This window comes from Schistocerca americana, chromosome 7 (assembly GCF_021461395.2).
Source record: "Schistocerca americana isolate TAMUIC-IGC-003095 chromosome 7, iqSchAmer2.1, whole genome shotgun sequence".
Classification (NCBI taxonomy): Eukaryota; Metazoa; Arthropoda; class Insecta; order Orthoptera; family Acrididae; genus Schistocerca; species Schistocerca americana.
Window position 1 is genome coordinate 131,732,573 of NC_060125.1, and position 10,748 is coordinate 131,743,320.

At 51.6% G+C, this 10,748-nt stretch overlaps 1 protein-coding gene across 1 annotated transcript; it reads right to left on the bottom strand.

Annotated features, from left to right (window-relative positions):
• Positions 1-3,434: 3,434 nt before the first annotated feature.
• Positions 3,435-4,964, bottom strand: LOC124622787 (splicing factor, arginine/serine-rich 19-like). Its single transcript, XM_047148580.1, has one exon. It carries the CDS (start codon positions 4,962-4,964, stop codon positions 3,435-3,437), a length of 1,530 nt encoding a protein of 509 aa, XP_047004536.1.
• Positions 4,965-10,748: the final 5,784 nt, after the last annotated feature.

Here is a 10,748-nt window from a genome sequence, read left to right on the forward strand (position 1 = left end):
TCAGCTGTCGGCGGTCTCTGTCTGACAACAGACGAGGTCGGCCTGTACGCTTTTGTGCTGTATGTGTCTCTTCCTGTTTCCACTTCACTACCACATCAGAAACAATGGACCTGGGGATGTTTAGAAGTGTGGCAATCTCGCGTACAGACGTATGACACAAGTGACACCCAATGACGTGACCGCGTTCGAAGTCCGTGAGTTCTGCGGAAGGCCCCATTCTGCTCTCTCACGATGTCTAATGACTACTGAGATCTGAATGGTGGGCTCCATATGGTTCCCAAGTTGTGCAGCGACCGTAAACCATAAAGTGATCACTTTATGTTTGACTTGTGCTTAAGACAGTGTCACTAGTCAGGGAACATAGAATTGAAAACACCGATGATGGCTGTTAATCAGTTGAAATCGATTTGCAAAAGTAAATAAAGAAAACATGATTTTGCGGGACTGGTTGCGGCTTATTTGGTAATTTGAACTACTGAGATCGTTGATATGGACTACCTGGCAGTAGTGCACCTAACATGAAAAACGTGTGTTTTTGGGGGTGTCCGGATACTTTAGATCACGTAGTGTAAGTGAGAACACAATCTCGTTGTTATCTACGTCGACCAATTTTACACTAGCATTGCACGCGACCTTTCTGAAATCTACAGTTAGAACCGGCAATCAAATGAAAACGAGACAGATGGAGAATGAATAAGTAAACTGTTTATTTTTTTCAAAAGTAATCGCCATAATTGTTTACATATTTATCCCAATGTGAGACAATATGACGGTGAGAAATATGGACTGCATAGAGGATTTGTGAGGGCTTGTCAACGAAGCTTCTGCAGTGCAGCTGAAACAATCTTTGTTGCAAATAGGCAGGCATTGTCCTGGAACAGAGCGAAGGCGTCCGTCGACATTCGTGGGCGTTTGGACATGATGGCCCACTTCAGTTTTTGCAGGATGTCGACGTACCGCCGTGCGATAATTGTGGGGTCGTGTTCCAGAGACTGACTGAGCAGCAGGTCCTTGCAGTCAAAGAAAAAGGTCGTCACCACTTTCCCGCAGCTGGCGTGCCTGTTCTTTAGACTATTCTGTGGACGACTCGCTGGGAAACCCTCACACACCCTTCGTAGAGTTCCAATCTCTCGTCACGCGATTTCCATATTTTGGAGCCACAATGAAAGACATTCGTGGCCGGCGATTTGTTTTGGATGAAGAGGTGCACGTCTGGGCACAATGAAGGTTCCGTAGGCACCTGCAAACATTTTTCCTTGAAGGCATAGACAGTGTTCTCTCACAGTGGGTTCTGTCGATTAGTTTTCAAATACTTTGTTCCTTTCCTTCTGATTCGTCTTCAGTTGACTGCCACCTACAGTACTTAGCATGGTATACGACCTTGCCGCCATCTACAACTACCAGCAAGTGCACTGCATACTTTCGAGTAGTGCCTAAATCGGGAGGCAGCTTACAGATTGTTTGAACATCTCGAATCTTTGTGGAACTGTTTACTAAACGACCCGCTTTAAGTATGTAAGATGGCAAGAACTATGCCCCTTTCATGAAGTCATTAAAGATCACCTAACTCACGTTGAGCGAACAGTAGGGCTGAACAAAAATGACTGACAAGGCACAATGCATCTTGTAGAGGGTATAGTATGGACGTATTGGAATAATTAATGTCGGGTGATGATTTTAAAGTAATTCACATGACATGAAAACTTTGCGGAAACGTGTCGATTTACTGGAGGCTAGTTTATCCCAGGGAAGTATTCGAGTGACCGTGGCCAGCTGGAGAGCGGCGAAGGGAAGCGACAATTGGCAGCTTAGGGCTGCTAAAGCTCTGAGAAATCGGTAACGGGGCACGGCCTCCAGCTGCCTCAATGATGAGTGACGGTGAGTGGGTGGTTGACCCCATGGTGGTGTACCGGGAAGCAGATGGAGAACTTGTACGCCTGTTGATTAATGTCCGTCGTCCCGTTTTCAGTGAAACATACAAGAAAACCGCGCAAAGCTACGGTGGAGCGATCAACAGAGGCCAAAATATGCGTGTTTGTGACTATAGCAACTTCACGCTGAATTCACGATCCACAGAGTCTGAAGTAAATCAGGTGAAGAGCGACAGAATGAAACATGCCGGCCTCCGATGGGAATGTAGGACCAAGGAATCTTAAGTACTCTCCTGGGAGTCAAAATTCCGGAAAAATTGGTGTTTTGTGCAGACGATAACCTTGATGGATGCCCTGGGAGGAGCTAAATAGCAGAAGTTGAGAGGAAGGGAAATTTTGTGGGAATTTGTTCACTTCCCAGAGCAGGTATTGGTCGGCGCTGGGAAGCGACGCATAATTAACGCGACTTGCGCTGCTATTGGCGTAAGTGTTTTTGCTGGAGGGAAAACCGAGGCAAAGAGCGGACTGGGAGTAGTCTCCGTAGTGGACTCCCGTTCCCAGCTTGCCTAGAGTGGGGACGTGGCGTTCTATACTCAGCTTGCCTGAGGAAGAGTGAGCATCTCTGCAGTTTAGGACTTAGCAAATGGAACGATAGAGCTTGGAGATGGGAAGTTTTGGTTCAGCTATGTACTGAGCAAGATAGCTGGGAGTGAACAGACGAGCGCAGCCTTACAGCACCACGAGGTCGGCCGACGTCCGCACAACCACCGCTCCGCCATGCTCTATTCGGTGATATTGCGCCCGCTCCAGCCACTGATTAATTTGTTGCATCACGTCGGCAAAGTTACCACGAGGGTTTCATGGGCCGTGGATTGTAGAATTCTTCTCGCACTTCGCATTATGCCCAGGTCAGTCGATAGGAATTAAAAAAATGGTTCAAATGGCTCAGAGCACTATGGGACTTAACAGCTGTGGTCATCAGTCCCCTAGAACTTAGAACTACTTAAACCTAAGTACATCACACACATCCATGCCCGAGGCAGGATTCGAACCTGCGACTGTAGCAGTCACACGGTTCCGGACTGCACGCCAAGAACCGCGAGACCACCGCGGCCGGCGATAGGAATTACTTTTGAGTTATCGCACTTTACTCCACACAAACGCAATTTGTTACCACTGCTTGGTAGGAGAGTCATGTAATGTGAAGATTGAAGGTCGTGAGTTAAAATAAATTTGTGATAATCGACTGCATCTGTTTTCAATCAAGTAGTTGAAATCCCAAGTCACTTCCTTAATTAATTTTATGTTCAACATTTGCATCTGGTATTAGTTTTAGTTAAAAGCGATCAATTCTGAATCAATTAAATTCAACACTGCCACCGCAGTTCAATCAGGAGCCACAGGGCCTTATTACTTTCTTTGCGTTATCCGATATTGCGGCAGTTTTGCACTCTCTGTTGATCTGTTAGTCAATTACCTGGGGTGGACACACGCCAAAACCAGATAAGCGACAGGTGGGGCGTTACAAGTAACTGTAAGTATAGTGAATGTGCTAGTTTCAAGCTAAGTCGGATAAAGCCGCAACTCACCTCTGCTACCGCTCGCATCGGAGTAGGACCTGCCGGCGGTGCCGCGCCGCCTCCAGGTGGCGCCGCCGTCGGAGCTGCTGGAGGGGGCGGCGGGGGCGCTGCTGCTGGTGACGCTAGCGCTGGAGCTGGAGGTGCTGGAGTCGCTGCTGGAGGCGAGGCACCGCCGGCGACGACGCACGGCGGCCGTGAGCTGGGCGGCCGCGGCCACCTGCGCGGGCACCGGCCGCGCGCTGGAGGAGCGCCGCGGAGCGCGGGGAGCCGCCGCGACGCTGGGGGCGTCGCACGTGGACTTGCTCCTGCGCGGGGGCGGAGGCGGAGGCGGCGGCGCCGGCCCGCGGGGGCTGTCGCGGCCCGCACCGCCCCCCAGGATGGCCAGGAAGGGCGAGCGCGACCGCCGCCGCGCCTCCGTGCCGCCGCCTGCTGAGTCCAGCAGCGCGGGGGCGGGCGGCGGCGTCCTGCTCTTGGCGATGTGGCGCATGACGTCCAGCAGCGACTTGGAGTCCCTGTGCCGGGCCTGCTCGCCCGCTCCCCTCGCGTCGCCCGAGGCGGAGCGACCGCGGCGGTGCAGCACCCTGCCCACGATCGCCTCCAGCGGGCTGGCCTCCCTCGACAGGCTGCGCCGGTACGCCCTCAGCACCGACAGGAACCCGGAGCCGTTCTTCTCGGAACTGTCGTCGCCGCGCGGGCTCAGTCCTGGGCGCGCTTTCTCGGCGGCGTCCGGAGGCGTCTCCGGTGCGTACATCTCTGCCCTCGACCGCTCTTCCACCTCCGAGGCACTCCAGACGTCTCCGGGAAAGAAGAACGCGTGCTCGTACGTAGAATCCTCCGCTTCGACCCTCTCCCGAGGCGAGGGAGGAGTCACCGTGAGTGGTTCGGGTGCGTCGCCGGCATTCTCCTCTGCTTCGGACTCCTTGCCGACGCCGCGCAGGTCCCAGGCGTTGCCGTAGTTGGAGCTGAGCTGACTCTCCCGTCTGTCACGCTCCGCCACTTCGGGACTGATGCCGGCTGCCGACTGGCGCCTGCTCTCCTGGAAGTTTCGGAGGAACTCGTCGCCAGCGGCGGGCGCCGGCTCGGCGCTGGGGCTGCGCTCTGCACTCGCTTCGGCACACCTCGGCGAATCCAACGTCGTCAGCGACGAAGCTCTCCTCAGCCCCAACTCGGAAGGTCGCAGTGCGGCCCGACTTGGCGCGGCCGTGCGCAGCTGTCCGGTGGGCTCTTGACTTTCCTGCATGTCGACCGCTTCTCCCGGCGGACTCTCGGAGCTGTCGCCGCGCCCCCTGCCGTCCGAGGTGCCCGCGTCGCCACTGTCCGAAGGGCTTCCACTGTCGCTCTCCCGGCGCCCGACACGCCGCCTCTTGCGCCGCGCGTTTCCGGTGAGGTGCGGAGAGTCGTGCCTCTTGATGGCCCCCTGGCGGCGCAGAGGGCTGCCCTCGCGGGAGCCGCCCTCCTCCCTCACGGCGCTGACCGCCCTTATCGGACTCGTCCCGTCTCGAGAGCCTTCCATCTCACAAGAACAGCGCTTTTTCCCGAGCGACAGAGATGCACACTCCTAGCACTTCCTCGGTACCAAATTTCGCACGACAGGTACTCTCGAAGGTGGAATGTCACCGTTTACACGTACACGAGCGCACAGGCACTTTAGAACGTCGGTAGATGACAATCTGGTCGGTTACAAACTTCAGACGTGTGCAACAGGCCGCCCAGTAGCGTGCTCCGGAGTAGCTGAGGGGCCGGTCAGAACGTTACCGGCAACCGTCCGGCGGCGGGATCCGCGTCGACGCGAGCTTCTGACTGTACTGGAGGTGCTCGAGACAGCTTCGCAATCGACAGCCGCCTTCGCGCACAGGTGCTAACTGGACACCCAGCTGCGCTCGGCTTCTGTTGCCACAGCGCCGGCTGGCGCTCTCACGCCGAAGCTGGCCAACAGCTGTCCCACTACGCAGCGGGCGCGACAGGAACTGTCCCGCGCGACGTCTCTACCCTCGTCGCTACTATTCCTCAACCAGTACTTCGATTGCGGAACAATTAGCTGTAACAAAAACGCCCGGTAAGATAGTTCGCGGCGATGAGAAACTCGCAGCTGTCGCGCAAGAGAAGGCGCAGGTCGCCACGTGCTCCTGCAGTCAACGCTGTCGGCGAGGAAGTAACGGGAGGTCTTCCGCGGCCACAAGGCCTGCGCGTCGGCCGGCGTCGCGCGCCTGTTGTCTGCCTGGCTTCGCCCGCCGCGCCGCGCCGCGATGTTCTAAGAATAGTGACGGCACCTGCTGTGCTGCCCCCTCCCCGCCCCCTCCCCCCACCACGGACACACTCGCGCCACCTGTACGGCCGCCCGTCTGATCAGAGTCTAGTGCCACACACACACACACACACACACACACACATGTCCGCGCCAGAACTAGACTGCGCTTACGGCGACGCTGCACACATGTTGCACAGCCCCGCCGCTGCCATCAAGCGAGCTATTAACAGAGGAAACGTATACGCGGGCCCGCCGCCTCCCCCTGACTAATACTACCCCACCACGTAGCTCGTCTCCATTCATTCCCTCACTCATTCATTCAATCTTTTTTCCGTAAATTCGGTCACGAACTAGGGCTCCGCAAAGTAGTGGTTTGTCTACTTTGTCTTGATTTGTGAACTAGCCAGCGCTCAACACACATTAACGACACGGACAGAACGAAAAGTAATTGCATTTTCCCCCTGCCCCTTTTATACCGGTATCGTCGGGGTGCAACATTTTGTTTTCTTTTTATCCAGAGAGACGGATTTACTTCTTTAGGTACGAAATCACTATCTTCCGCATAAAGCAGCAGTCGGTTTGTGTTGAAAACACGTAAATCCTAAGTTTTAAGTATTGTAAGCATCCAGGTACAACAAACCGACCGCCGGCCGCGGTGGCCAAGCGGTTCTAGGCGCGAAGTCCGGAACCGCCCGACTGCTACGGTCGCAGGTTCGAATTCTGCCTTGGGCATGGCTGTGTGTAATGTCCTTAGGTTAGTTAGGCTTACTTAAGTAGTTCTAAGTTCTAGCGGACTGATGTTAAATCCATAATGCTCAGAGCCATTTGAACCATTTGCTAACCGACCTTTGAAGAGCGATATGCCGTTCAATTTGTCTGTTTTAGAAACTCGATAGCAGCAGGAGAAATTACTAGAGTCCCATTCGAAAACGAACTTCCTACCGATCATATCTTTAAATAATATAACTAAAAGAAATCTTTAACTGGACACTTCTTCACTGTTCATTTGTATGGAAACAGACTTACTGTATCTTTAACGGTTCAGGAGGACAGATCACCATAATCACCATATAGCACCGAGTGAGCTAGCGCAGTAGTTAGCACACTGGAGTCGCTTTGGGGAGGACGAAGGTTCAAACACGCGTCCGGCAATCCTGATTTAGAATGAGATTTTCACTCTGCAGCGGAGTGTGCGCTGATATGAAACTTCCTGGCAGATTAAACCTGTGTGCCGGACCGGGCAAGTGCTTGCCCGCGAAAGGCATAGGTCCCGAGTTCGAGTCTCGGTCCGGCACACAGTTTTAATCTGCCAGGAAGTTTCAATCCTGATTTAGGTTTTCCATGATTTTCCTAAATCGCTTCAGGCAAATGCTGTGATGGTTCCTTTGAGAGGGCATGGCTGACCTCCTTTCCCATCCTTCCCTAACCGCTCGGCCCAATGACGTCGCTGTTTGGCACCCTCTCTAATATCAACCAATCACCATGTTGAATAAAGCACAACTCCACCGACAAACTTTCAGAGGTACTAGTTTTCACAAAAACAAGGAAAAGAGTCTGGTAAACATGGACTGTAAAATACTTACCTTATGATACTGCGTGAAGAATTTGACAGAGCACTGAAAGACCTGAGTCGAAACAAGGCCCCGGGAGTAGACAACTTTCCATTAGAACTACTGACAGCCTTGGGAGTCTCGCGCATCTGAGCGAAAACAAGAGGAAACCTTCTTGAGTATGGTACTCTGCGGCTGGCAAATCGTCTACCGCACTCTCTACAAAGAACAACAGCGTTTCCGTTACAAAAGCCGTTCACGAATACCGTATTTTGGCGTACTCGGCATTTGTAAATTCGTGCCACATGCGCGATACAGGTATCACTGGCCAGCAAATCACAGTCACAAGCACTGTTGAAAAATTCTGTTTATGTAGGCTCAGGCACGACTTCACAGCCTGAAGTTTCAAAACAAAAATTAAAAATGATAAACAAACCTACACTGACCACTTCTGAATACATCGTGGGAGCAGACAGCGATCAATGCTATCACTAAGAGTTACTGTTAAAATCAGTCTTGATCAAAAATTCATTTATTGTGGTAACCGGTTTCGACCACGCCTGTAGTCATCTTCAGACCAAAATGCTATATGAGAGGAGCCTCCAGAAGGAGGCATTTTGGTCTGAAGATGACCACAGGCGTGGTCGAAACCGGTTACCACAATAAATGAATTTGTGATCAAGACTGATTTTAATAGTAACTATTAAACCTTCATTGCACAGCGACTGTTTTTATCTAATGCTTCCACCGAAGTATTTGTGCAGCTTTAGACAAGACACTATGAGCTGTCTTGGTTAGGTAGGGAGGTAAGAGTCACATAAGGTGCCGACTTTAACTACACTGCTAGTCGTTAAAACTGTAATGAAGGCAGCATGCAGCAAACGTGAAAATGGCACATAAAGAAATACATACATCGATAAAAAATGACAAGCATTTCAACGCAACCGCACCCTTCCTCCCTCCCTCCCCACTCAGTAGGTAGGAAGAACGTCACATACTTTATTACACGTGTCTGGAATCGACGGCGACAGCATCGCGGCCTGCCGAAAGTGCGCTAATTTGGGCAGCTGGCGCCTTAAGGCCAGTGGCTGTGTGTGTCCGTTCTGCGAGGCTTGCGTAATGTTATTTTTCAACAAGTTAACGCAAGACCGCATGTTCCCCGTGCCTTCCTGACGAACCTCGATATAGAGGTGTCTGACAAGGGGAAGGCCTCAGACACAGCCAACCGATTCGGTTCAGATTTGGCAGGTCGCTTGTGTACAACCTAAAACGAAGTACACTAACATATTTTGGCTCAACACTCCCCCGTTTTTATGAAAATCACCCCTCAAGTTTATGATGAGCAATCGACTCAAAATTGATGGGATTGATAGACAATAGTAAACAGAGCATTTTCCATCTTCAGGCACGGGGTCCGCAAACGCATGCTTTTCCAGAAATCGAGGAAAGAAACATTTACAACTGCCGCTTATGTTCCCGTATGGTAAACGCTTTTCGCCGAGAGCGCACCGGTACGGTAACTCAGCGTGTTCGGTCAGAGGGTTAGCCGCCCTCTGTAATAAAAAAACGAGGAACTTGAACGGGTGTCATTAGGCACGCTCACCCCCTCCCCCATCCGGACGAAATACAACGAACCATAACGAACAATACGAGGTCAGTAAAAAAAAAAAAAAAAAAAAAAAAAAAAAAAAAAAAAAAAAAAAAAAAAGAGCGTCGATAGCGCAACGACCATGGTTCGAAGCGGAGACTCCTGGTTCGAATCTCGAGAGAATGTTTTCATTTTTTTAATTGTAGTTTTTCATATCAGAATTCTTAGGGATAGGAGGGTCAATAAGAAACGCAACTTAACACGGAATAATAATAGTACTAAGGTAGCCAAAGTAATTTCACAAATAATGTGAATTAAACTTTTAAGCCGTGTCACATGAAAACAACTCCGAGTAAGACTACTGCGAATTTCTCACGAGGAAACACAGCCAACCGCGCGACGCTTGTTTTCAGCGAGGCACGCGATAGAATGCACGCGGGGAGAGCAATGTTGTCCCAGTTGCCTCTTCGTCGTATCAGAGTTGTGAACCTCGAAGAGAGAGGGTGTCCAGCATGAACCTTATAGAAGACAATCGGAGAAAGTTGTCATTTGGCTGCCGCGAGCCTCGAGCATATATGTATACAGTTTTCATCGCTAATCCGACGAATAAAATATGTTTCGTGACAAAATACAGTATTCTTCCGTAAGTAACATATGAGCTGACTGGGAACGCCTAGCGAGGGAGTGCGACATTCCTGCCTTGCCAGAGGGTGACACACACCAGGACATAGACATAAATGAGAGAGCAGAGGAACTGATGAGCGGAATAACCAGAGCGGTGAAAGCAGCCATACCAACTAGGAGGAAGGCCATGGCGGACTCTCCGTCACCATGATCGGCCTCACTCGAGGACATGCGCCGGTCTGTCAGACGGCTGAGGCACTACCAGCGCATTGTCGTCTGGCTGGAACGGCAAAGGTGGCTGCTGCAGTATCGGGAGGACAAGCTAAGGTCCCAAAAGGAACTAAAAGCCGTATGGACAAGAAGCTGGGAGAGCTTTGTTCAGAATCAATTAGAATTAGACCCCTGGGGCATACCATATAAATTAGTCAGAGAAAAGATCCGCTCCTCTATGGAATTGTCAACAGTCAGGCATGGGGACAGAATGTGGGAATCCTGGCAAGAGACTGCAGAGGTCCTCCTCCAGTCCCTGCTACCTGACGATAGCGCGGATGGGGAATCTGAAGGACAGTGGCAGCTACGACATGGCGACCTCGAAGAATACAACAATAACACGGCAGTCTACCCTTTCTCAGAAGAGGAGGTGGCTGCCCACATAAGATCACTAAAGAGGCGTAAAGCTCCCGGGCCAGACGGCATTGCGGCGGTGGTGGTGCAATTCTTAATTCCACAGCTAACTGCACCACTCACACACCTGTTTAACGAATGCCTCAGACAACGGAAGTTCCTGAAGATGTGGAAGACAGCGAATGTTGTGATCATCAGAAAAGGACCCGATAAAGACCCAACAGAAACAAAATCATATAGACAAATATGTTTGCTGGACATACTTGGGAAGATATTAGAAAAACTAACTGGCTGACTGGCTGCACACCGAGTGCTGTGTGGGATGAGCAGCAGGCAGTTTGGCTTCTGACCTGGGCGATCGGCATCTGATGCAATCGCCCTGGCGGCTGAGGTCTGTGGCTCTACCACTCATATGTACGTGGTTGGCATCATGGTAGACATCATCGATGCCTTCGACAACCTGTGGTGACCTTCGCTCTTCTCCTGTTTGTGGGAGAAAGAGTGTCCAGGGCCGCTATATGGCTGCCTGAGGAGCTATTGCGAGGATCGGCAGATCTGGATCATCCCCTAGCGGGAGAGTTGGAAAATAAATAACAAAGGGATGCCCCCAGGGTTCCGTATTAGGACCCCTACTTTCGGACATCTACATGGAGCCGATACTGG